General features: G+C 44.6%; 1 protein-coding gene across 3 annotated transcripts in view; it reads left to right on the top strand.

Moving 5' to 3' along the window:
- The window catches only part of rfwd3 (ring finger and WD repeat domain 3), a 46,968-nt gene extending 27,818 nt beyond the window's left edge, over window positions 1-19,150 (top strand). The window contains exons 7-13 of one of the 3 annotated variants that reach the window (XM_038806978.1): window positions 1,091-1,205; window positions 5,243-5,471; window positions 8,858-9,008; window positions 10,415-10,591; window positions 11,207-11,421; window positions 14,616-14,836; window positions 17,855-19,150. In XM_038806978.1, the coding sequence (XP_038662906.1) occupies window positions 1,091-1,205; window positions 5,243-5,471; window positions 8,858-9,008; window positions 10,415-10,591; window positions 11,207-11,421; window positions 14,616-14,836; window positions 17,855-17,998 (1,252 nt within the window). In that variant the 3' untranslated portion in view covers window positions 17,999-19,150. The remainder of the gene's footprint in view (window positions 1-1,090; window positions 1,206-5,242; window positions 5,472-8,857; window positions 9,009-10,414; window positions 10,592-11,206; window positions 11,422-14,615; window positions 14,837-17,854) is intronic. The other 2 variants (XM_038806979.1, XM_038806977.1) reach the window with 2 other exon arrangements.
- The last annotated feature ends 8,118 nt before the right edge of the window (window positions 19,151-27,268 follow it).

The raw sequence follows: 27,268 nt of genomic DNA, 5'->3' as shown, positions 1-27,268 counted from the left end.
GTATATTGTCAAGAAGCCGCAGCAGAAACCGGATGTGTTTTAATAGGTGTGCTCTAAGAGAGTCACATCTAGCTACTCCTCCACAAGTATACAAAGGAATGTAAACAAAAGGCAACTTTCAGAAAGCACTTCTCAATTTCTGCTTTTGTTTTGTGACCTTCTTGCAAATGTTTCAAAAACGACTTTATTTTGTGTCCTCCCAAGACCTTGGAAAGAAAGGGAGGGAAAATACTCAAAACGGGGAATGTCAATGAAAGCTTGTTAATTCTAATTTAACTCTTATAGGAACGCTGCTGTTCAATATTGCGGCAGTCTTCTCTGCCCAACAAAGAACTGGTCTGAGAATGTGGCTGGATAACCTGATTGCAGTCCTTTGACAGTGTTGCCACAACTTTAATTCCTGTGGGTATTATAGAGGTAAACCCAGAGGAGTCTTCCCTCCATTTTACGCGTAGTGCGTGACTGCATCAGCTGCCAAATGTCATCTGAATTTGGAGGTTTCAGACTCAAGTCCCACTCCAGGAAGTGCAGCAGGTAATCCAGGCTGACACTCCAGTGAAGTACTTTGTTTTCTTTTTTTTAAAAATAAAATTAGAGTACCCAATTCATTTTTTCCAATTAAGGGGCAATTTATCGTGTTCAATCCACCTATCCAGTGAAGTACTGAGGGAGTGCTCTCTTTTGACAAGTTGTTAACCAAAGCCTCATTAGCGTGTTCAATCCACCTATCCAGTGCTGAGGGAGTGCACTCTTTTGATAAGCTGTTAACCAAAGCCTCATCTGCCTTCTTGACTCTGTATCAAAGAGAAGTTGGCGTATTGTTTCTCTCTCTCTCTCTCTCTCTCTCTCTCTCTCTCTCTCTCTCTCGCCCGCCCGCCCCACAGATAACTTTGTGACCACTATATATTCCTTGGATACCTTTCTTACCCGCCCGCCCCACAGATAACGTTGTGACCACTATTTATTCCTTGGATACCATTCTTACCGAGAATGAAATATATTGTAAAGTTTACCTTTTTTCATTTTCCTTTGGGGAACCTTTCACGTTTTGTCCCTTTTGCCTTCACTTTCACCTCTTTCTATTGGGCAGAGATCTGGAGAAGGAGCAGGTGATGCGTCGGAAAGCGGAGCTCGAATCTGCACAGTGTCGTCTCCAACTGCAGTTCTTGACAGATGAGTGCAGCAAGTTACGTAAACAGCTGCAGGTAAGGATTGGTCTGCTGTAAATCTTCATACGTAAGTGCAGAAAATGGGCTCCTTTACAATTTGCTTTACCAGGTCTCCACCAGATTTCTGGGATTAGGGGCGGCACGTGGCGCAGTGGCAAGCACTGGGACTGCGGCGCTGAGGACCCGGGTTCGAATCCCGGCGCTGGGTCACTGTCCGTGTGGTGTTTGAAATAATTGGGTACTCTAAATTTTTTAAAAATTAAAAAAAAAGGATTTCTGAGATTAATCACGATGTTGCTGTTCGAGGTAACATGTTGGTCTGGAATTCTGTCAGTCGCTGTGCAATTTGGGTGGATGTTGATTTTGTCATTTCATGTCTTTTCATTTCTGAAGTTGGAGCTGTCTTATGTCAGATGAGTAACATATTTTCTATTTCTTAAGTAGTGTGATTCTTCATTGTGTCTGTGTTTCTAATCTGCTGTATTCAGTTTAATACTTTTAATCTTGCTCTAATTGAGTAAGAAACCTTCACACTTAGTTCACAGCTTGTGCTTGACAGTGAGCTATGTTTAGAGACAATTTACTTCTAATCTGCCAGCGAACATATAAAGCTGAGATTGGCATCGTCTGGCGCTGAAGGCTATTCTGTTTGCCAGGTGTTCTCTGATCTTTAATAAACTCCTGTGTACACGTTTACAGCACAGTGGCACAGTGGTTAGCGCTGCTGCCTCACAGCGCCAGGGACCCCGGTTTGATTCCAACCTTGGGTAACTGTCTGTGTGAAGTTTGCATTTTCTCCCCATGTCTGCGTGGGTTTCCTCTGGATACTCGGGTTTCCTCCCACAGTCCAAGGATGTGCATGCTAAATTGCCCTTTAGTGTCCAAAAGGTTGGGCAGTGTTACTGGGTTAAGGGGATAGGGTGGAGGTGTGTGCTTAAGTAAGGTACTCTGTCCAAGGGCCGGTGCAGACTCGATGGGCCCAATGGCCTCCTTCTGCACTGTAAATTCTATGATTCATGTGAGGCTCTATTGAGTGGTGATCTCCTGATAATCCTGCTGTGGAACATGGGGGCTGAGTCCAAATGTGAGATTGCCTCTCCTATGTTTGCTTTAGAAACTCTTGTCTTAACCCAGCAACAGATTCACAAGCAACCAAAAGTTTGTGTTGTGATGGTTCATTGCAAGTCCAACTCTGCATACTTAATGAGCTCTGGTGCACTCACTCCTGTGATATAAAAGAACCTTTTGGATTTACTGCCATAATCTCCACATCTCCCATTGTCAGCCTGAACCTCGATTGTTGCCGCTCTCCACCAAGACAAGAGGCTTAGTTGAGATGTTTTTTGCCTGATTAGGTTTTCACTAGAAAATGCATTGAATGTAAATAACTAGATGGTGTTGCATTAATTCTTGCACCTCATCAATAGTTGTATGTCCGTACTCTTTATTTGTGGACGCAAACATATCAATCAGTCAGGAATAATAATCAAATGATGAATTGCCCAACATTCTTCATAAAATAATTCCATCATGCTTTGGATTCTTAGCTATGTGTATAGCGTGCATGTAACTAACTTTATTAGCCCCGTATTGGGCTCGTCCTATGAGGTTGGTGCTCTGTGGGTGCAGACTCTGGTATTGGATGGATTTGTGTGCAAATGTGCAAAAGAGAGTGGAAAAAGCCCTTCATGGGCACCCAGTTCGGATTCAGTGCTGACATTTGCAATTTTACTATTCCTCTGCAATTTTCTGTGGGAGATGAGAAGAGAACCAGTGGTCAATTCATAAAATACTCTGGGAAAATTATTCTGTACCGCGAAGGGAATGGAGCAGCCTGTCGAGAATGTAGCCCGTTACTCAATGGATCAAGGTTTGTGGGCAGTAGCAAAAAGCTTCAACAGATTGGACAGCGTAGAGTTCCTCATTTCCAATATAATTTTAATGGGATTTCTGAAATCCAGTAACAGAATATTCAGTAGTAGGCTAATCAGCCAATCAAGGGATCATTGTTGTTCATTGGTTTTATATTGAATTAATAGAAACAAGCTTATGTTCTATATAAGCTGTGGGGGTGAAACCCACGCAAACACTGGGAGAATGTACAAACTCCACACAAACAGTGACCCAGAGCCCGGATCGAACTTGGGACCTCGGCGCTGTGAGGCAGCAGTGCTAACCACTGTGCCACCGTGCTGCCCCTTACATCCAGATTTCTGTATTTAACTGTGCAAAGGCCAGAAGCTGCTGTCTGTTTCTGGTAGCAGCTTCATTATTGCAACCACCAGATATTCTTGGTCCAATGGCAGCTAATGTTATCCTCTTCGAAGGCTTTTGTTCAGAGCACTTTTGCTCCATCTGTTTTGCTGGAATCTTCAACAGTGCGATGTCTATTGGTGGACTTTTCAACACGTTAACCTAGCTCTGCCTGACTATTCTCATGTTCTCTAGTTTTGCATTCCTATCCACCTCACCAATTCAATCAGGCTCTGTCCAAACCAATCCAACCCCTTCATCTGAAACAAATCTCGATCATTTCTTCAATCTGTGATCCAAGTAAATTCTCGAACACCAGGAGCTTCTCCAAATCACTCAAACATCTTGGTTGGGTATCATTCAGGTTGCTCTGCTCAGTACAGTCTCTAGATCCTTCTTATCCTTTGCCATGTTTGGGGGCCAAAATTGGGCATTTCTCAAATCCTTGTATAGCCTCAGTAAATATTCTTTGTATGCTTGTTTCTATTAATTCAATATAAAACCATTGAACAGCAATGATCCCTGGTCTCTTGTTTGATTTGTTGCTTCAACTGGTGTTTCTGCATGTTGTAAATATGTCTGTATTCCCCTAATCCCCATTGAAGGACAGTTTTGTATTTGGGTCCGCTTGTCTGCTGATCTGAAATCTATTGATTTGGCCCAAATTGTTAACCCTAATATTTTCTGTAATTTGCAAGTTGACAAATGATCCAGCCAAGCTGGAACTCATTAGAGGCGTGCTTCCAAACTCTGAGCTTTCTGGAGCTCTACTCTGTATGGAGCTTTGTGAATTAAGGCCTAGCATGCAAAGCTGTATTTTCTATTTGGTGTCTTTGAAGGACAGCAGCAGCTAATCTTGGTAGAGACAAAATTTGCAAGTAATACTGAGGCACGATTGAGAATCAGTTCAACAATAAGCTGGCTACAGGGCAGAGACACAACAGAATATCAGACGAAACTATACATAGAATAGAAGATAGCATCTGGGTGTGTAATGAGTTTCCTCCACATATAGTTGTGTGAACTTTTTATATATGAAATTCCCTATTTATGAAGCCAAATATTGAATTCCATGTGTAGGTACATTTGTAACTGTATATTAAATCCTTTCTGTACTGTGTTCCCTGCGTGTGTGTGTGTATCTTGTTATGGGAGCGGCGTTTTCAAAACCCCAAAATGTATCATGGAGTTCAACCAACCTCCCCCTTTAATGTATTGTTGCTTTTGAAGTACACGGCTTGGTCTCCAGGTGTGGTATTACAATTATGGACACGTGGATTTTTAAACACAAAAGTGTTTATTCCATGAATTCAACTTAACCTTTTTAAATAAACACTGGCTCCCTTAACACCCCCAAAATAATACAACACTAAATAATCCCTCAAAATGTTCCTTCAAACCTTCAAAAGACTTAACACCTTTAAACAGAAACACATCAGGTTAAAGACATTACTATTATGAGTTTAAATCACCCAAATGATTCAGAGATAGTCTTTTCTGGCAGAGATCACAGCAGATCCAGCTTACTGCAGACACACCCAAGCTCTTTTTCTCAAAACTGAAACTAAAACTCCCAAAAAGCAGAAGTGAGCTCAGCTCTGCTCTGCTCCCCCCCCAAACACCCTCTGACATCACTTCAGTAATATGAGCTGCTCCATTTCTTAAAGGTACTCTCACATGACAATCTATACGGAATATATTTTGAACTTCGCTCTCAGCTGGGTTCCTTCTGACTGTGTGACTATGTTGGGCTGAGTATGTCTAACTATATTTGATTCTTTTGTGAAAATGATATTGAATTTTCTGTGTCTCTACTATAGGAACTGAGATGTCTGATTGCCAAGCACAATCCAAGTGCTTCTCAGGGTCCCTCTAGATCCTATAATCCCCTAACTGGTCACACCAGTTCTAGTCAAAGCCAGTGCAAGTACCAGTTTGAGAAAGGAATCATGGTTTCGCAGAGTGGGAACTGTCGGGTCATGGCATATTCTTCTTTGATGAGCTGTCTCGTTGTGTCCCAACCTTCTCCTCAAACAACTCTCCTACCTGGTAAGCTGCACATGGGGTTTCTACAACTACTACTAGTTTCTGCTAAAGTGCTGACTTGCAGTTAAAGTGTCTCAAAACCGGTCACCTCGGGGCCGTGTCTGCTGGAATTCGGGTCTTGTTGCTTTTCAGAGAAATAAATCGGGATGGATTCTCTGCCGGCAAAATGGTCCGTTTTGCCGGCAGCCCAGGGGATTCCTGATGCTGTGGGGCTGCTCCACAATGGGAAACCCTATTGACTAGCCGGAGTAACGGAGCCGGTGGGGTGAAACAGAAATGTGGCGGGGCCCGAACCTTAATTCAATTAATGGCCACATGAAATTAAGTGAATATATTTCCTTTTATTAATGTTTGAAAATAGAATACATAATAGTGAAGAAACAACATTTGGTGGAAAAATTAAATAATACATGTAAGGCTGACTCTTAGACTCGGGTCTGGTGGGATCAAGAGGCCCTCGGACTACTCCGCATGGAAAAGCGTAGCTGATAATTTGTGCAGTGTGCCTCCGTGCCATTGTAGCACATAGCTGAATTGTCCCGCTATGTTATTTTACTCATTTAATAATGAATCAAATTGCATTGCAACTTATAAAAAGGTTTGGTTTTCAGGCAACCCCAGTATTTGGATAACCGATTTGAGATAGTGTCCTGGTATCTAAGTTACAGTTCCCAATTGCTTTTTGCGCTGGCAATTGAGCCTCTTGCCATGGCTCTCAGGGAGTCGAGGAGGTGGAGGGGTTTGATGTGAGGTGGGGAGGAGCACCGAGTGTCGCTGTATGCGGACGACTTGCTGTTGTATGTAGCAGACCCGGTGGGGGGAATGCCGGAGATGATGGAGATTCTTGCGGAGTTCGGGAGTTTCTCGGGATATAAATTGAACCTGGGCAAGAGTGAGCTGTTTGTCGTGCACTCGGGAGGAGGGGATTGGTAGGCTCCCGCTAAAGAGGGCAGTGAGGAGTTTTAGGTACCTGGGGGTTCAGGTGGCTAGGAGTTGGGGGACTCTGCACAAGCTCAATTTTACTAGGTTGGTGGAGCAGATGGAAGAGGAATTTAAAAGGTGGGACATGCTGCCATTGTCGTTGGCGGGTAGTGTACAGTCCGTTAAAATGACAGTGCTCCCGAGGTTTTTGTTTTTGTTTCAGTGCCTCCCCATTTTCGTTCCGAGGGCCTTTTTTAGGAGGGTGAACAGCAGCATTCTGGGATTTGTTTGGGCGCACGGGACTCCGAGGGTAAGGAGGGTCTTTTTGGAGCGGGGCAGGGATAGAGGGGGGCTGGCGCTGCCCAACCTCTCTGGGTACTATTGGGCGGCTAACGTCTCGATGGGACGTAAGTGGGTAATGGATGGGGAGGGGGCAGCATGGAAACGGATGGAGATGGCGTCCTGTGGAGGCACGAGCCTGAAGGCACTGGTAACGGTGCCGCTGCCGCTCCCTCCAACAAGGTACACGACGAGCCCGGTGGTGGCGGCGGCTACCCTCAAAATTTGGGGGCAGTGGAGGCGACACGGGGGAAGTGGGGGGCTCGGTGGAGGCCCCGCTGCGGGGGAACCACCGGTTTGTCCCAGGGAACATGGATGGCGTGTTCCTGGGGTGGCACAGGGTGGGCATTAGGACATTGGGAGACCTGTTTATTGACGGGAGGTTCGCGAGCCTTGGTGAACTGGAGGAGAAGTTTGAGCTTCCCCCGGGAAATATGTTCAGTTACCTTCAGGTCAAGGCGTTTGCTAGGCGACAGGTGGAGGGGTTCCCTTTGCTGCCCCGGGGGTAAGGGATAGGGTGCTTTCGGGGGTGTGGGTCGGGGATGGGAAGGTGTCTGACATCTACCAGGTAATGCAGGAGGTGGGGGAGGCGTCGGTAGAGGAGCTGAAGGCTAAGTGGGAGGTGGAGCTGGGGGAGCAGATTGAGGAGGGGACATGGGCGGACGCCCTGGAGAGGGTGAACTCCTCCTCTTCATGTGCGAGGCTTAGTCTCATCCAGTTCACCGGGCTGCACCGGGCCCACATGGCCGGATCTAGGATGAGTAGGTTCTTTGGGGGCGAAGACAGGTGCGTCAGGTGTTCAGGGAGTCCAGCGAACCATGCCCATATGTCCTGGGCATGCCCGGCACTGGAGGAGTTCTGGAAGGGGGTGGCGAGGACGGTGTTGAGGGTGGTGGGATCCAGGGTCAAGCCAGGCTGGGGACTCGCGATATTTGGGGTTGGGGTGGAGCCGGGAGTGCAGGAGGCGAAAGAGGCCGATGTCTTGGCCTTTGCGTCCCTAGTAGCCCGGCGGAGGATCTTGCTGCAGTGGAAAGATGCGAGACCTCCGAGCGTGGAGACCTGGATTAATGACATGGCGGGATTCATTCAGCTGGAGAGGATCAAATTCGCCCTGAGGGAGTCGGTACAAGGGTTCTTTAGGAGGTGGCAGCCTTTCCTCGACTTTCTGACTCAACGATAAGGTACTAGATCAGCAGCAGGCCGGGGTGGGGGGGGGGGGGGGGGGGGGTGTTTAGGGGGATAGTGTTTAAGTTAATTTGCTAATTGTTAATTTATTTTGTTGTTTATTGGGGTTGGGGGGGCTGGGGGGGTTCGTTATATGTGTTGTTACGGGTGCCGGGGGGTGTTTATTACTATTATTGTTATTATTGTTTTGTTGATGTATATTTTTCAAAAAATTCCAATAAAAATTATTTTTTTTTAAAGTTACAGTTCCCAAAATTCTGTCTGCTCTTCAGCTTCCCATTCATTTACCCTAAATTGAGGCTCAAGTTTCCTGCAGCAGTCCTTTTGTCCTCTCTAATCTCTTCCTTGCTGCTTGCTCTGTGGTCTTTGTCCTACCTTCTGTGTTGAGATTTTGGGCTGCTTTATAGATCTTGCTGCAAGGTGTGATGCATTGGGGCAGCATGGTGGCACAGTGGTTAGTATTGCTGCCTACGGCGCTGAGGACCCGGGTTCGAATCCCGGCCCTGGGTCACTGTCCGTGTGGAGTTTGCACATTCTCCCCGTGTCTGCGTGGGTTTCACCCCCACAACCCAAAGATGTGCAGGGTAGGTAGATTGGCCACTCTAAATTGCCCCTTAATTGGAAAAAATAATTGGGTGCTCTAAATTATAAAAAAAAAGATGGGATGCATTGATGTAAACGATGATGTATCTGTACACTGGTAAAACTTATTACTAAAACAAAAACATAAAATTCTGGATGATCTCAGCAGGTCTGACAGCATCTGTGGAGAGAGAACAGAGCTAACATTTCTGGTATCAAACTATTTTACCAATCAGTTTTGGATTTTTTTTTTAATACTGCAGTTATATTTGCCTGTACCTTTGCAGTTGCATTGCAATTAAGGTAACTTCATTAGTTCATTTTTTTGCTGCCCAACTTAACCTCATTTGTCTGCTGCATAGGGTGTGGCGTGAAGAAGATAAGTGGGATGAACTTCCGCAGCACCCAGTATGTTCCAATCCATTCCAAACAAATCAGAGGTCTGGCATTCAGTGACCATCCCGACAGCGTACTCCTTTCTGCATCCCTGGACAACACTATCAAATTAACCAGGTAAATGGGCATCGAACTACAATGGGCATTGTAGAAGGAGAAGGGATCAAAGCATTGACAAAATGTCAAGTTTTCACTGGTGCCTTCCAAGACTCTCTTGGTCAATACTTGTTAATTCCCTGTTGTTAGAGGTTGAGAAACCTGTGCACGGTTCTCATATTCAGGTATGCTGGCCTTTGGTTCTTGTTTTTTTTGCATGTCTCCTAACTGTCTTTGAGGGTGGCAGAAACGTGGAATCCTCTGCATACTTGCAATCTGGGTGAATTAGTTGTTTCGGACTTGAGGCTTTCACGTTAAAAAAAGTTGCCACACTTATCTTGCAGGAGAACTCTGCCTACACTTTCCACCACTGCTATTCGGGAACAAGGAACTGCAGGTGATCTGCTCCCTGGAAATTTTTTATTCCTGTTTCCTCTCTTGAAGGGGTTGGCTTTTTCCTGGAATCGGATTCCATGGGCAAAGATCATTCTCCAATGATATGCCTATGCAAATCTAAACCTCAATTGTTAGCAAGCTATTTGACTGCCCGAGCATTACAGCTAACCCTGGTCCTCACTCACTCATACACTTAGATAAGGAGTTGCTGGTAATAGAGGAGCAGGTTCTTGGTCAATCCTTTAACCACTAGCTCAGTATACAGGTAAGTGGTTGTGGTGCTAGCCTTGCGGTCGGAGGTTATGAACCCAGGTGATGGGGGCAGCACGGTGGCCTAGTGGTTAGCACAACCGCCTCACGGCGCTGAGGTCCCAGGTTCGATCCCGGCTCTGGGTCACTGTCCGTGTGGAGTTTGCACATTCTCCCCGTGTCTGCGTGGGTTTCGCCCCCACACCCCAAAAATGTGCAGAGTAGGTGGATTGGCCACGCTAAATTGCCCCTTAATTAGAAAAAATAATTGGCTAATCTAAATTTATAAAAAAAAAAAAAAAAAAAAAAAAAAAAAAATTAAAAAAATGAACCCAGGTGATGTTATGGTAAGATATCAAATTGTATTTAATATATCTTCTAATGTGGGACCATCACAAAAATGACTTCAAAATTATTGATACCATTCACTGAAGTAGCCCCGCAAGAAATTCTAAAAACATTGGAAGAAGGCCCACCCCCACCACAAACTGGGTACAGTGTCTCGCATCCTAAGAAGAAATAGCAGCTGAGGGCAGCTCAGGCTGACCCGTAGTCCCTTAGTGCTGCTATAGGATGAAACTGGCCTTGACATAAAGCCAAGTCCTCTGCGGTCTGCATAATCCTGCAACTCACTGATAAGAACAGTCTAGAGTTGCAGCCACATTTTATCTGAATTGTTTTCTTTCCTGTGGTGAACTATCCAAGATGTTGACAATGCCATTCCACCACCCTATGTTTGGCCTAACTGCCTACAACGATCCTGTTAATTACTGTCTTTGTAGCCTGATTGCCAACACTGTGGTTCAGACATACAACACTGGTCGCCCTGTCTGGAGCTGCTGCTGGTGCTCCGATGACACAAACTACATCTATGCTGGGCTGATAAATGGTTCCATCTTGATTTACGACATGAGGGACACCACCACACACGTCCAGGAGCTGCCATCACAGGGTTCCAGGTGGGTTTTTTCAACACATTGTGGAGTTTTACTTTTTGCTGGTGTACTAGGTTACTGTATTTGTCCCTTCCGATGCTTGCTATAGTCCTTGCATAACAGCAGATACACAGCAGGCTGGATCTCCCAGGACCTGATAATGTGGCGTTTGTTGCAGTGAACCAGTGGGAAACTTCACCTGCAGTGCGTTCAGATAATCAAGCATGTAACATTGCTTTACAAAGTGCATTAGCAGACTTGACTAAAATACATATATGGTGCATTCTAGAACTACAGTGATTGATGGGACCGGGGATTGGGAGGTGCAGAGTGACCAGGGTACCTTTTCCTTTGAGTAACCTTTCAGGCACAAGTCACATGACTGACCCACATTGTATCCTAGAAAAAATGTCCATCATTTCTGTTCTATTTTTACTAGGATCTGCCTCCATTATTCCAAGGCTGTTTTCTGATCTATGTATAACTGCTAGTGACTGCATTAACAATTGTGATTCTCTCATTTGCTTCCTGCCCCTCCTAATGCAGTTATATATGAAAAAAATATTTTAATTTTCTCCCTCTTGTCGCTTGTGATTGCATATTATAACTTTTTTCCCTGTTGCACATTTCAATATGTAGGTGTCCTGTGACTTCATTGTCTTATCTCCCACGTATGGCTTCTGCAGCATTTCCATGTGGTGGTCTGGTGGCCGGTACCCTGGAGGGAGGGTGCTTCTGGGAGCAGAAATCCACAAACACATACAAGGCGCATTTGCTGCCCCTCGAAGTTGGAAGCTGCACAGATATACAGATTGAACCCACGATGCGACACTGTCTTGTTACTTACAGGCCAAGTACGTCGAACAATATTTGGGAGGTGGTGGGGGAAGTTACGGCATGCCCAATTAAGCAGTTATGGACACTGAATCTTTTAGGCCGTCTGGCTTGAACGGAAGGCAGAGTGATACTGGCTTCAGTGCCCTTGAGTGAGGGAAGATTGAACCAGCCAGGATTGTATACCGCTGGTCCAGTAAGCCTCATGGGTGAAGACAGCATCAGGCTCCAGGGTGGCACAGTGGTTAGCATGCTGCCTCACAGCTCCAGGGACCTGGGTTCAATTCCGGCCTCGGATGGCTGCCTGGAGTTTGTAAGTTCCCCCGGTGCCTGCGTGAGTTTCCTCCTGGTCCTCCGGTTTCCTCCCATAGTCCAAAAATGTATAGGTTAGATAGATTGGTCATGATAAATTGCCCCTCAGTGTCCAAAAGGTTGAGTGGGGTTACTGGCTTATGGGGATTGGGTGGAGGCATGGGCTTAAGTAGGGTGCTCTTTCCAAGAGCTGATGCAGACTCCATGGGTCGAATGGCCTCCTGCACTATTCTATGATTTCAACATACGAACTCGGTGCAGGCGTAGGCCACTTGGTCTCTCAAGGCTGCTCTGCCATTCAATAAGATCATGGCTGATCTGATTGTAACGTTAGCTCTGCATTCCCGCCTATCCCAACAACCTTTCACCCCTTTGTTTACCAAGAATCTATCTACATTTGACTTTTAAAATATTCAAAGACTGCTTCACTGCTTTTTGAAGAAAAGTTCCAAAGATTCATGAGTCTCGGTGAGAGAAAAATGTACTCCTCATCCCTGTCTTAAATGAACGGCCCCTTATTTTTAAACAGTGACCCGTAGAAAAGTTACGGCGCAGAAGGAAGCCATTCAGCCCAACTTGTCCATGTCAGCCCGAGGGCACCTTTTCTAATCCCACCTTCCTGCACCCAGTCCATAGCCCTGCAGCTTACAACACTTGAGGTGCCGATCCTGGTTTTTTTTCTTTAAAGAGTTTAGGGTCTCTGCCTCCGCCACCAACTAAGGCAGCAGATTCCAGACTCCCACGATACTCTACCTAAAAAAGTTTATTCCTCATGTCCTCTTTACACCTTCTGCCATTTGTCTTGAATCTATGTCTCCTGGTTCTAGAATTCTCCGTCAAGGAAAATTATTTTATCTTGTCCACTCTTATCACTTCTTATAATTTTGTCCACCTTCATTAAGTCACCCCTCAGCCTTCTTTGTTCCAAAGAAAATAACCCCAACCTATCCAATCGCTCCTCGTAGCTGCACTTTTCTAGCCCTGGCAACATTCTTGTAAACCTCTGCTGCACTCTCCAGAGCAATTATGTCCTTCCTGTAATGTGGCAACCAGAGCTGCACACTACAGTTGTGGCCTCACCAGTTTTTCTACCATTCCAGCATTATAGCTTTACCGTTATATTCTATACCTTTGCCTATACAGCAGAGCATTTTGTGTGCTTTTTTTTACAATCTTGTCTACTTGGAACTGCTGCCTTAAGGGACCTGTGAACTTGTACTCCAAGATCTCTCACTTTGTGGTGCAGTGGTTGGCACTGCTGCTTCACGGCATCAAGGATCTGGGTACGATCATGGTCCTGGGGCACTCTCCATGTGGAGCTTGCACATTCTCCCTGTGTCTGCGTGGGTCTCACCCCCACAACCCAAAGATGTGCAAGGTCGGTGAATTGGCCACTAAATGCACATCTTTGGACTATGGGAGGAAACCGGAGGACCCGGAGGAAACTCGTGCAGGCACCGGGGGAACACACAAACTCCAGGCAGTCATTGTCCCTTTAATTGGAACATTTTATTTTTTTAAAAACGATCTCTCACTTCATCTACCCTTTAGTATGTTCCCATTTATGTGTACTCCCTATAATTGTTTGACCTTCATAAATACATAACCTCACATTTCTGTGTTAAATTCCATCTGCCACTTTATTGTCCACTCCACCAACGAGTTATATTTATTTGGAGATTATCGCTATCCTCTACACTGTCCACCACTCAGCCAATCTTTGTGATGTCTGCAAATTTCCCAATCGTGACGCCCACATTCACGTCCAAATCGTTAATATGTAACACACAGTAAGGGTCCCAACACCGAGCCTATGGAACACCACTTGAAACAACTTTCCATTTGCAAGGCCAGCCATTAACCTATAATCCTTTTGTTTCCTGTTACTAAATCAATGCTTTATCCAGTTTGCCACATTGCCCTGTATCCCATGGGCGATTACTTTTTGACCAATCTGCTATGTGGGACCTTGTCGGACGCCTTGCTAAAATCCAAATACACAACATCCACTGCACTATCTTCATAAACCCTTGTCATTTCTTCAAAGAATTTAATCAAATTTGTGATGCAAGACCTTCCTTTATCAAATCCTTACTGACTATCCCTGACTAGTCCATGCCTTTAATCCTATATCTCAGGATTGATTCTACTAATTTGTCCACTACCAATGTAAGACTAACAGGCCTATAATTGTTTTGCATTTCCTTCAATCCCTTTTTAAACAATGGAACCTCTCGTTTGCATTTCTCCGGTACCTCCCCTGTATCTAGTGAGGATTGAAAAATCATCCTCCCGAGCATCTGCTATCTCCTCCCTGACCTCCTTCAGTAGCCTCTGAAACAATCCAATTGGCCCTGACAACTTATCAACTTTCAAAGATTCCAACCCTTCAAGTACTTCCTCTCTCTTTATGATTATACCAAGTAATATCTCCATTTTCCTCCTGGACTGCTATATCTGCATCATCCATTTCCTTTGTAAACACAGACAAAATATTAATTTAAAACCCTTCCTACAGCCTCTGCATCTACACACAAGTTCTCTTTTTCATCTCTAATAGATCCCACTTTTCCTCAACCAACCATTTACCATTAATGTTTTAAAAATAAATTTAGAGTGCACAATGTTTTTTTTCCAATTAAGAGGCAATTTAGTGTGGTCAATCCACCTAACCACATCTTTTGGGTTGTGGGGGCGAAACCCACGCAGAAATCTTTTATCATTAATATATTGATAAAATATCTTCCCCCAGTTCTGAAAGACCCACTTTCCTTGTGTTGCTGGCAGCTGTGGAGCTAAATCTCAGCAAACACCCTCACCTGTTGAAAGGGAGAATTTTATACTTTAAAAATTGAAAACCGCTGCCAGTCTTAAATGCATGATGAATGTTTTCTTTTTAAAGCAGGTAAAACTCATAGTTCTTTACGGTGTGTGATGATGGAACTGTCCAGCAGTCCTTCCCCAGATTCGTTGGAGAACCTAGTCTGCACATGTTACCCAGTGCAAACGTTTCAAGCGGGCCCGACGTGTAAACTACTCACCAAAAATGCCATTTTTGCAAGTCCAGAGAATGACGGCAATGTTTTGGTGTGTGCTGGGGATGAGGCAACCAACAGTGCTATGGTAGGTGATGGCAATCCTTCTCCTTTGTCACCAGCTACATCTTCGATTATCGACTTTCAGATTAGCTTCCTTGACATTCTGCGCTCGGAGTTACAGCATGGCAGCCGGTTAGATGAATGGGGACAACGGTGGTAGATTGTTCTGTTGTATTCTTCATAAAATCAGTGTCAAATAATGATTGAAAATATGGTTACGAAGAACAAAGCTGTGAAGGGAGCATACACCACGGTGCAGTGTTAACAGATCATTGACCAGGAATGTTAACTCTTTTCTCTTTCCACAGATACTGTCACATTTTGTTTTTATTTCAGGTTTGCAGCATCCACAGTATTTTGTGTAATATCCCTGAGGGAAAGGGAGGGTGATCTGTTGGATTAATGTTTCCCAAACTACTTTCCAATGTGACCCCATTTTAGCACCTGAAAATTGATTGTAACCTCAGACATCAAAAACAAAACGGCATGGTAACATTTAGTACATAATATTAATTTGCAGGTTATAGGTCGACATACAAATATGAAAAGCATTTTAGTGAAAATATTATTTTGTGAACCCATAGCTCAACATATTCCCTGGTGACAAGACTGTGAAGGCCCTCTTTTTTTTTTTTTCCCCTCAAAAATTATACATAATCAGCCCCGTTTCTGAACCCCACTCAGCAACCACTCTTCCTAAACCCCCTTCTCCCAAAATATGTGCTTGTTAGGTGAATTGGATATTCTGAATTCTCCCTCAGTGCACCCGAACAGGTGCCGAAGTGTGGCGACTGGGAGATTTTCACAGTAACTTCATTGCAGTGTTAATGTAAGCCTACTTGTGACACTAATAAAGATTATTATAAACTTAGCAGCCCCTCTTACTTGCTGCCCTTTCTGTGTCACTTCCAGTATCTGAGAAGCAGATGCTGACTTGGGGTAAGGACCAGATCACACACTAAAGCTGCCACTCACCTTTCCGGCTCAGCCACAGCACTATTTGGTTTTTTTTTCTGCACTCAGTTGGTGACGGAGTTATACTTGCCAGCCTCAAGCTGCACCAAGCAGCCGTGCAAACATCCTGGGCCTGCTCTGCACTCACCACTAATAAAACGATTAGTCTAGGAGCACTTTGGGTTACTGTTTGCCTCATACTGTTTGGTAGAAATAATTCCGTTGTTTCAAGGGCTGTCCCACTCGAGCCTCTGGACTGGGTTGGCTCCTACGCACAATTGGCGTGGCTGCTCAGAGTTGGGGCATCTCGTGACTCCAAATGTTACCTCTGTGACCCCATTGGGGGTTGCCGCCTACACAGTGGGAATCCCTGTGGTTGATTCCGTCACCAGGCTGTGATTTGTACAAGAGTGGACTTCCAATTAATTGGCAATCACTGCCATACAACTTTCAGGACAATGAACCCGTGTGCTTATGTGATATGTTACAGGCTGCCTCTCTGCGTGGTGCCCGATTGTCAGTAGTTGTAATTTCACTGGCACAGTTCAGCTGCAGTAAGTCTCCGTGAAGTGTCTTCATGTTTATTACAGATAATGACCAATGGTGCCTTTGAACACATGTTCAAGGTTCACAGATTCTGCAGTATAGTTGTAAGAGCTGTGTACACACTCTTAATTCTGGGTGGCTGGTATATTTTAGTGATTTCTGTTGTGATCCTGAGTTAAGCCACATGGTGGCAGCAGGTATGCTCAGACTTGTCATTGAGGTTTTTATTTTGTCCAATTAAAATAAAATGAATATGTTGGTCATGGGCAGCACTGATGAGAGCATCCAGATTGTGTGGTACTCTCATCCTGCAGTTCTGTGTGAGATTTTAGATTCCCAGAGTTGAATTCGATTTAAAACATAAATTTATAAAAGCTGATTATTTTACTTAACTTGAACTCGTTGAAGACTTAGTGTCATGGAAAAGTGATCCGAGGTAGTGCAGTGGTTAGCACTGCTGCCTCACAGCGCCGAGGACCCAGGGATCACTATCTGTGTAAAGTTTACACATTCTCCCCATGCTGGCGTGGGTCTCACCCCCACAACCCAAAGATGTACAGGATAGGTGGATTGGCCACGCTAAATTGCTCCTTAATTGGAAAAAAAAAATTTTTTTTAATTTAGATTACCCAATTATTTTTTCCAATTAAGGGGCAATTTAGCGTGGCCAATCCACCTACTCTGCACATTTTGGGTTGTGGGTGCGAAACCCACACAGACACGGGAGAGAATGTGCAAACTCCACACGGACAGTGACCCAGAGCCGGGATCGAACCTGGGACCTCAGCGCCGTGAGGCGGTTGTGCTAACCACTAGGCCACCGTGCTGCCCTCTTAATTGGAAAATTTAAAGAAAAAGAAAAGTGATTCCGTTTTCTTTCCATTCTATTCGCCGCATTGTAATTTTGCACCTAGTTTGATCATTTTTGCTGATGCCATGTAAAGATGAAAAGCAATCTATAACCTAGCGTGCTGAGCATATGTGAAGGGGGTGGGGTCATGCTGTTTAATAGAGGACCAATGTGTGTTTGCAAGATGAAAAAAGGGTGGGTATGAGAGAAATGATGGCTAGACAGAAGGCTGCTTGGCAAACATGTGGCTGGGAGGAGGATTGAGGGATTGTGTAAATGTTGCTAGACTGGACACAGTCCAGTGATGTTGTGTTTAAAAGTTGGCAAGCTTTCTGATTTAAAATGCTGACGATGCACAGCGCGTTTTTTGACATCTGTGAAAGGAAAATTTGCATTCATCTATAAACTGCACCTCCTTGTTGGATCACCTGACTGTGAACCGGCTGCTTTGTTTCCAGCATTTATTTTTACTTTAGTTCCTGGTATTTGTGTGTTTCATGTCATTTTTCTCTCCCTGTAACCTACCATAAATGTGGAAATGTCAGGGTTAGACTGTTGAGAGGGGATTGTTAGTGGAGATAGAAACGGACACCCTGATTGTTTGACCTGTAGAATTCTGCAGGCTGTCTCGGTTCAGTTTTGTTCTGACGGTGTCTGACCATGTTAACCCTTTTTACTTTCTTGATGTGGCAGGTGTGGAATGCAGGGAGTGGCTCCCTCATCCAGAAGCTCCAAGCAGACCAGCCTGTCCTGGATATCTGCCCCTTTGAGGTGAATCACACTAATTTTTTGGGAACTCTGACAGAAAAAATGGTCAAGATCTACAAGTGGGCCTGATGGGACTTTGTGCTTAAGTGCTCGCCTTCATAGACTCACTCGGACTGGAAATCTGTGGCCCGAGGTCGGTGTTGATGTCACACATGAGTTGCTCCACTGCACCTGACCAGGAAACGAAGCAACTTTTTAAAAACTAGCCCAGCTGTCCTCACAGGTTGAGATTGATTTCTGTGACTGCCCAACCCGAGCTGTTTCCTGGTAATCCACAAACTTCCCTCTTTGTTTTAAACCGTGGCCTTTACTTAAATATAATGATCAGTAGTCTCACATTTCCAAAGGTTTGCTACTTTCTGAAGAATGTTTATTTGTTTTCATATTTGTGACATTTCCAGGGAGACGGGCTTTTATTGCCCTATTCATGTCATTTTTATTTTTTTTTGTTGCTATTTTTCTTCATGGAGATTCATTCCCACTTTTGCCTCTAATCTGTGTACCAATTCCAGGAAATCATTAAGTGATTTGCAGTGAATCATCTACCCAAATGTGCATTTTTCCCCTTCCACTGGGGATAGGGACTTTCTAACCTCCTCTTCACTGACTCTTGCAATAAACCGACAAAGAGTTGAAAGTACCAGTGATGATTCAGTGGGGTATTGTCTTATTACTGCTGTGGACTGGTCCGCTACACTGCCACTTGAAGCCACCTTTTGTTTTAAATCCCCCTAGATCTAGGCTTGTTTGGTAACAGAGTAGAGAGGGTTCCGGCCAGGGAAATCTGCAGAGGAATATTGAGGTCACGGTATACTGTGTAATGCCTTGACCTCTTTCTATTAATTTTGGGTGACTTGATTTTTGTTTCTGTTGATTTGATTGGGAAATAGAGATTCACATAGACAAATGCTGATTTTGTCTTTTAATAAGAAAACAGATGTGATATTGAATAATCCCAAGGTTGAGGGAAGGGAGTCCATGACTGAGCATATACATCCATGAAGGTTATGTGACCGGAAGGCAGAAATCTAGTCTGATTCCGTGCAAATACATTGTCCAATGGGTTGCTGGTGAGTGCTTTGAAAGACATTGCCTGGAACTGTAATGATTGTGTGCCTGAATGGAAAATGTGTATCTGTTAATTGTGTACAATTTGAACTTTGCTAATGTACAGTATTGTCATTTTATTATTACTTTGAAATAAAAAAAAATTGTGAGCTCTTGATTTGTTTTCTTCTAGACAACAGCAATAGCAGAACATTAGCAGTATTTCTGTATCAGACCTGTACTGTGAGCAACTTCCATGATGTGCCAGAGTTGTCAACTGGGCTTTTGTCACTTTACACTTTGTGCTAACTGAACCTTGGTGTACTGGATTGACGTTTTACAGTCTGTGGCAACCAAATACCTGTTGTATTTCCAATATTGGAAACTTGCTTGACTATTTTCTGTGTGAATTTTTGTGTTCATTTAACGGAAGAGTTCATCTGAGTGATATTTCATGATTGATTACCCTGTGAATCTTACTGAGGCTCAGGTGAATAATAGCCACTTGGACAAGATACAGAAGGTTGGAAATATTTGTCAATAAATGAAAGGAATATTTGGGGTTATGGGTGATGTTATATGGATGATAATGGGGGTAGCACCAGGAATAGTCTCAGTCTAGCTAAGTGACCTCTTCGGATTACACTGGTAGTGGGATTATTTAGTTTAAAATGTTGGGACAGGCCATGTGGCCCAACAACCTGGGTTCGTCTTTATGCTAATTGAGTCCTCCAGTTCTATTTACTTCATCTTGCCCTATCAATCTACCCTATTGCTTTCTCCCTCATATCTCCCTTGCCTCAATCAGGCCCTAAATTAGCAAGTTCTACATTTTAAAAATAACTTTGTTTCTCCAATTAAGGGGCAATTTAGCGTGGCCAATCCATCTACCCTGCACATCTTTGGGTTGTGGGGGCGAAACCCACGCAGACACGGAAAATGTGCAAACTCCACATGGATAGTGACTGAGGGCTGAGATCAAACCTGGCTCCTTGGTGCCAGGAGACAGCACTGGGCCAAAGTTCTACATTCTAGATCCACTCTGGGTAATGAAGTTTCTCTAGTATTCCTGATTTGAATTTATGAGTGGAACTCTTGTATTTATGGGCTATGCTTCTGTGCTCCCCAACAAGTGGAAACACCCTCTTGGTCTATCCTATCAAACCACTTCACTTTAAAGATCTCTATCATGTCGCCAATCCCCTCCCTCCCACCAACCACCATTTTTCCCGGAGATAAGAGACTCTGTCTGTTCAGTCTTCCTGATAATTATAACCTCTCAGTTGTGGTATCATTTTTTTTCCCACCACCATCAACTCTACATCTTTTTTACATAAAGGGGAGACCAGAGTGTACACAGTCTTAGCATCACCGATTAAGTAAACAAGGAATATCAGTAAACATGTTGGGCAACAGAAATAAATTGTTTGAAGGGAGGAGAACTTTGGACTGGTTTGAATTTGTAGATGAAAATTTTGGAATTGATCTGATGTGCACGCGCTAGCAGAGTTGGGCACAAGAGAGTGTGAATGGCACTTTTAACAGAGATGGGGTATGCTGTGGGCTGCAGAGTTCTGAATGAAGGGAAGGTTGGGAGTGGTGAATGCGAGATGAGGAAAGTATGGATTAAAAGTTCTAGGAGAAGTGGGGAGGAAGAGAATGAGTGCGAATTGGACAATATGCTGGCAGTGGACCAGATGTAGAGTCGCCAGCCTATTTTGGTGGGAGATATAAAGGAATGATTTCAGCTCTAATTTTTGATCCAAAACAAGTGCCAACTCGCGCAAAACTTTGTCAGACAGTTGGAAGATGCAGCAGCAACTTTTAGCACCCCTGCACTGGAACAGCAGATTGTTTTATTAAAAATATATTTTTATTGCACATTTTTTAATGAATACACAACAAAACATGCCCTCACAAACCAGCAACCCTCCCAACAGCTGACGGTGACTAACTATATAAAACAATGAAAGGATGCCCTCTTATAAAATCCCTCATTTGCGCTCCTCAACATATGCATAACTTTCTCAAGATGCAAAAACCCCCTAAGATCTCCCCAGTCATACAGAGACATTGGGTGGAGAAGCTGACCTCCACTCCCAACAGTCTAACCAATGGCAGCTCCTCACAGACACCGTGGTTTGGTTGGAGCAGCAGTTGGATGCACTTAGGAGCATGCAGGTGGCAGCAAGCATCATAGATGGGAGTTATAGAGACTTGGTCACACCCAAGGTGCAGGCAGAGAGATGGGTGACCGCTAGCAAGGGTAGGCAGTCAGTGCAGGAATTCCCTGTGGCTGTTCCCCTCCCTAACAGGTGTATACCATTTTGGATACTCGAGGGGGGTAGCCTATCAGTGGAAAACAGCAGCCAGAATAGTGGCACCACAACTGGCTCTTGCTCAGCAGGGGAGGGCAAAGTGTAGGAGAGCGATAGTTATAGGGGACTATAGTAAGGGGCAAAGATAGGCGCTTCTATGGATGTGAAAGAGACTCCAGGATGGTATGTTGCCTTCCTGGTGCCAGTGTCAAGGTTGTCTCTGAACGAACACAGGACATCCTGAAGGGGGAGGGTGAACAGCCAGAGGTCGTAGTGTGCATTGCTACTAATAGCAGGAAGAGTGATGAGGTCCTGCAGAAGGAGTTCAGGGAGTTGGGCAGTAAGCTAAGAAGCAAGACCTCTAAGGTTGTAATCTCAGGATTACTCCCTGTGCCACATGCCAGTGAGGCTAGAAATAGGAGGATAGTGCAGCTAAACTAGTGGTGTGGGAGGGAGGGTTTCAGATTTTTGTAGCATTGGGAACTCTTCCAGGGCAGGTGGAACCTGTACAGGAAGGACGGGTTGCATCTAAACTGGAGGGGCACCAATATCCTGGGTGGGAGGTATGCTGGATTCACTCGGGAGGTTTAAACTAGTATGGCAGGGTTGGAAACCAGAGCATTAGCTTAGAAGGTGTAATAATTGAAGGGGAAATAGAGAAGCAAAAATGTTGCGCGCATTGAAATTGCCCGGTACGATGTGGGCATCACAGAGACGTGGCTGCAAGGGGATCAGAGCTGGGATCTAAATATCCAAGGATATGTGTGTTATCGAAAGGACAGGCGGATGGGCAAAGGGGGTGGGTTTGCATTGTCAGTAAGGAATGAAGTTAAATCGATAGCAAGGAACGATATAGGATCAGAAGGCATAAAATCTCTGTGGGTAGAGTTGAGGAATCGCAACGGTAAAAAGACCCTGACAGGAGTTAGGTACAGGCCCCCTAGCAGTAGTCAGGATGTGGGGCAGAAAATAAAACAGGAGCTAGAAAATGCATATAAAGGCAATATTACATACTCGTGGGGGACTTCAATATGCAGGTGGACTGGGAAAATCAGGTTGGTAGTGGATCCTAAGAAAAGGAATTTGTGGAATGTCTTAGATGTTTTTTTGGAGGAGCTTGTGACAGAGCCTACTAGGGAACAGGTAATTCTGGATTTGGTGATGTGTAAGGAAGCAGACTTGATTAGAGAACTTAAGGTGAAGGAACCCTTAGGGAGCAGTGACTACAATATGATAGAATTTACCCTGCAGTTTGAGAGGGAGAAGCTGCAATCAGATGTAACGATATTACAATTAAATAAGGGTAATTACAAAGACATGAGTGAGGAGCTGGCCAGAGTTGATAGGAAAAGGAGCCAAACAGGGAAGACAGTGGAACAGCAATGGCAGGAGTTTTTGGGGGTTATTAGGGAGGCACAACAGAAATTCATTGCAAGGAGGAGAAAACATGCTAAGGGGAGGACATGGCTGATGAGGGCAGTCAAGGACAGCATAAAAGCTAAAGGAAAAGCATACAAAGTGGCGAGCATTACTGGGAAGATAGAGGATTGGGAAGCCTTTAAAAGCGAGCAGAGGACAACTAAAAAAGCAATAAGAGGGAGAAGATGAAGTATGAGTGCAAGCTAGCTGGTAATATAAAGGAAGATAGGAAGAGTTTTTTTCAATATGTAAAAGAAAAGAGAATAGACTTTGGACTACTGGAAAACGTGGCTGGAGAAGTAATAATAGGAAACAAATGGCAAAGGAAATGAATAGTTACTTTGCATCAGTCTTCAGGGTGGAAGATGTCAGTGGGATGCCAGAGCTCCAGGGGGCAGAGGTGAGTGCAGTGACGATTACTAAGGAGAAGGTTCTGGGGAAACAAAGGTCTGAAGGTGGATAAATAACCAGGACCAGATGGACTACACCCGAGGGTTCTAAAAGAGATAGCTCAGAAGATTGCGGAGGCATTGGTGGTGATTTTTCAGGAATCACTGAAGGCAGGAAGGGTCCCAGAGGACTGGAATGTGGCTAATGTAACACCGGTTTAAGAAGGGAGGGATGCAAAAGACGGGAAATTGTGGCCTTCGGTCATTAGTAAGATTTTAGAGTCCATTATTAAAGATGAGATCGCGGAGTACTTGGAAGTGCATGATAAAATAGGACTTTGTCAAGGAGAGGTCCTGTCTGATAAATCTGTTATTCTTTGAGGAAGTAGCAAGGAAGTTAGACAAAGGAGAACCAGTAGACATGGTTTATTTAGATTTCCAGAAGGCCTTTGACAAGGTGCCGCATAGGAGACTATTAAATATGTTAAGAGCCCATGGTGTTAAGGGTAAGATCCTGGCACGGATAGAGGATTGGTTGACTGGCAGAAGGCAGAGAGTGGGGATAAAGGGGTATTTTTCAGATGGCAGCCGGTGACTAGTGGTGTACCTCAGGGGTCGGTGCTGGGACCACAACTTTTCACAATATAAATTGATGATCTGGAAAAAGGAACTGAAGACACTGTTGCTAAGTTTGCAGATGATACAAAGATCTGTAGAGGGACAGGTACTCTTGAGGAAGCAGGCGGGCTGCAGATGGACTTGGACAAGCTAGAAGAGTGTGCAATGAAGTGGCAGATGGAATACAATGTGGAAAAGTGTGAGGTCATGCACTTTGGAAGGAGAAATGGAGGCATAGACTATTTTCTAAATCGGGATATGCTTAGGAAATCAAAAGCACAAAGGGACTTGGGAGTCCTTGTTCATGATTCTCTTAAGGTTAATGTGCAGGTTCAGTCGGCAGTTAGGGAGGCAAATGCAATGTTAGCATTCATGTTGAGTGGGCTAGAATACAAGACCAGGGATGTACGTCTGAGGCTATATAAGGATCTGGTCAGATCCCATTTGGATTTTTGTGAGCAGTTTTGGGCCCTGTATCTGGCCTTGGAAAGGGTCCAGAGGAGGTTTGCAAGAATGATCCCTGGAATGAAGAGCTTGTGGTATGAGGAACGGTTGAGGACTCTGGGTCTGTACTCGTTGGAGTTTAGAAGGATGAGGGAGGATCTTATTGATACTTACAGGATACTGCGAGGCCTGGATAGAGTGGACGTGGAGAGGATGTTTCCACTTTGTAGGAAAAACTAGAACCAGAGGACACAATCTCAGACTAAAGGGATGATCCTTTAAAACAGAGATGAGAAGGAATTTCTTCAGCCAGAGGGTGGTGAATCTGTGGAACTCTTATTTTTTATGAATTAGAGTACCCAATTATTTTCTTTCCAATTAAGGGGCAATTTAGTGTAGCCAATCCACCTAACCTGCATATCTTTGGGTTGTGGGGGTGAAACCTACGCAGACATGGGGAGAATGCAAACACCACACAGACAGTGACCCAGGGCCGGGATTTGAACCTGGGTTCTCAGTGCCGCAGTCCCAGTGCTAAGCACTGCACCACATGCTGCTCTAAATCTGTGGAACTCTTTGCCACAGAAGGCTGTGAAGGCCAAATCACTGAGTGACTTCAAGACAGAGATAGATAGGTTTTTGATCAATAAGATGATCAGGGGTTATGGGGAAAAGGCAGGAGAATGGGGATGAGAAAAATATCAGCCGTGATCAAATGGCGGAGCAGATGCGATGGATATCTTATGGTCTTATAACAGCACCTGTCTACAAGCAATCAGCGAGGCAAAGGCTAAGACATAGGAAAATAGAAATTAGGAGCAGAAGTAGGCAACTTTGCCCTTCAAGCCTGCTCTGCCATTCAGTCAACTTGTGGCTGATCTCATCCTGGTCTCAAATCCCATTCCCCCCCCCCCCCCCCCCCCCCCTCCCCCCCCCCCCCCCCTCCCCCCCCCCCCTCCCCCCCCCCCCCCTCCCCTTGTTGCGCACAGTGTATCTTTAACCCATATGCAGTGGACAAATGTCTGTGAGTCATTATTCACACACACACACACACAATGTTAACGTCAGTCAATCACATAAACAGTTTAAGTTATACTACAGAATACTAAAGTGCAATACTAGACCTTGACTTACATTTGATTGACTGACAAGTACCCAAACTGATATTGGCCTTTATCTGTGAGTTGGTTTCTGCCGTCCTCGATGTTTGGTCCTCGATCTGGTCTGATACTCTGGCTCTGGTCTTCCTTCTACAGGTGGCTTAATGGTCCTCCTCGTTGTGGCTGGTGAAGATCACTGTTGTTGTGTTCCTTTTGCTGGCTGCTGCAGAGAGAGTTTATAAAGTGGTGCGGCACCTTTTAACCTTCCTGGATTTTGCGCGGTCCCTGGGCAATTACCAATCAATTGATCAGGATTCAATCGCCCTGATCGATCAAGTCCAATCAGAGGCTGCCACATTGATTTCGGGGTGTGCACTCAATAGCCATGCCTGCAGGTGTCAGGGGCAGGTAGGATTTCCAAATAAGGGATATGGGTGCCGTTGTGTCGGGCAGACATTCGTGATTGACAGTGTATTTCTATTGTCCCTGGGATGGCCTGGAGATGGTCTTTTTCCTGTGTATTGCGATGTCCAGCATGCAGCCTGCTCCTCAAGATTCATTCAGACTGCAGCCTGCTTGTTCTGTACTTGGCTAAATTTCCCAGCGTCCTTTGCAGGAGGCCATCTTAGGTGGCCGTTCGGTGACATAGCCCTCCTCTTGATCCTGAATGAGAAGCATGGTGGATCACAGACTCAGGACCAATATCTGTCAGGCATTCCCAGTCACTCAGCAGTAAAGCAAGGCGTAAGCATTGACATAGCATTTACATACAGTGATATTGAGTTCTTATAACATATTTACAAAAGGGCCAACATTCTAATGCTAAACTTTAACATTACAAACAATTAAACAATAAACATTTGCGAGTCTGAGGTATATTCCGGTATTGATTGTCCGTTCGTGCAAATAGCCATCTCGGTGGGTTTACTGTCTTTATTGGATTAGAGGGGGCTGCAATTCGAGCGTGGGTCCTATTTTTTGCCACTCTGTAATCTTTGCTTTCCATCTCACTGTCTGTGTGGAGTTTGCACATTCTCCCAGTGTCTGCGTGGGTTTCGCCCCCACAACCCAAAAATGTGCAGAGTAGGTGGATTGGCCATGCTAAATTGCCCCTTAATTGAAAAAAATAATTGGGTGATCTAAATTTTTTTTTAAAAATCTTTGCTTTCCATCAGCGGAATGTGACTGTGAGGATGAGAAGGTATATCAGGGTAAACAGGATCAGTAATACGGCCAGGTGTGATATCAGGCGAACAAATGGATGTATTTGAATGTTTGGGTCCCACTTCCAAAATTCATCTCACCAGGTGGTGGTCTTAATTTCTTTAATTTGTAAAATTCCCACCCATCCCCTGCTACGGTAACACTTAGATAGCATTCAGCTGAGCTACCATTTGGCTTTTTGTATATAAGCTGCTGATTGTTACACCCAAACATTATGGTTTTATTGGGGTGTATCCATAACACACCGCCCTCAGGGGCGGGTTGGTTTAGCTCACAAGGCTAAATCGCTGGCTTTTAAAGCAGACCAAGCAGGCCAGCAGCACGGTTCGATTCCCGTACCAGCCTCCCCGGATAGGCGCCGGAATGTGGCGACTAGGGGCTTTTCACAGTAACTTCATTGAAGCCTACTCGTGACAATAAGCGATTTTCATTTTTCATTTTCATTTCATTCTCCCACGTCAGGTGGAGCAAACCATAGGTATCCAGGATATAAAAAGTTCATGTTGCTTGGAATGTCCTGTGCGGTGATCCCGATGATGAATGCGATGAGGTAGATTCCACTTTGCATTTTCGTTGCCCTGAGGAGATCCTGAGTTGATATCCTTATCTAATATTTGATTTAGCTAAATTTAAATGTATTTAAACTATGTGTGACTCCCCCTTTTTTTTTAAAGTCCACGAGACGTGGAGTGGTCAGAAACGACCTTATTGTAACTGGTCGGCAAATCAGGGCGGCCTGTTTTTTTTTTGTCTGAGTAGAAATTACATTTAAACAAGCCT

The sequence above is a fragment of the Scyliorhinus canicula genome, chromosome 9 (assembly GCF_902713615.1).
Source record: "Scyliorhinus canicula chromosome 9, sScyCan1.1, whole genome shotgun sequence".
NCBI lineage: Eukaryota > Metazoa > Chordata > Chondrichthyes > Carcharhiniformes > Scyliorhinidae > Scyliorhinus > Scyliorhinus canicula.
The sequence above is the reverse complement of the archived record's forward strand: the minus strand, read 5'-3'. Positions and strand labels throughout refer to the sequence as shown.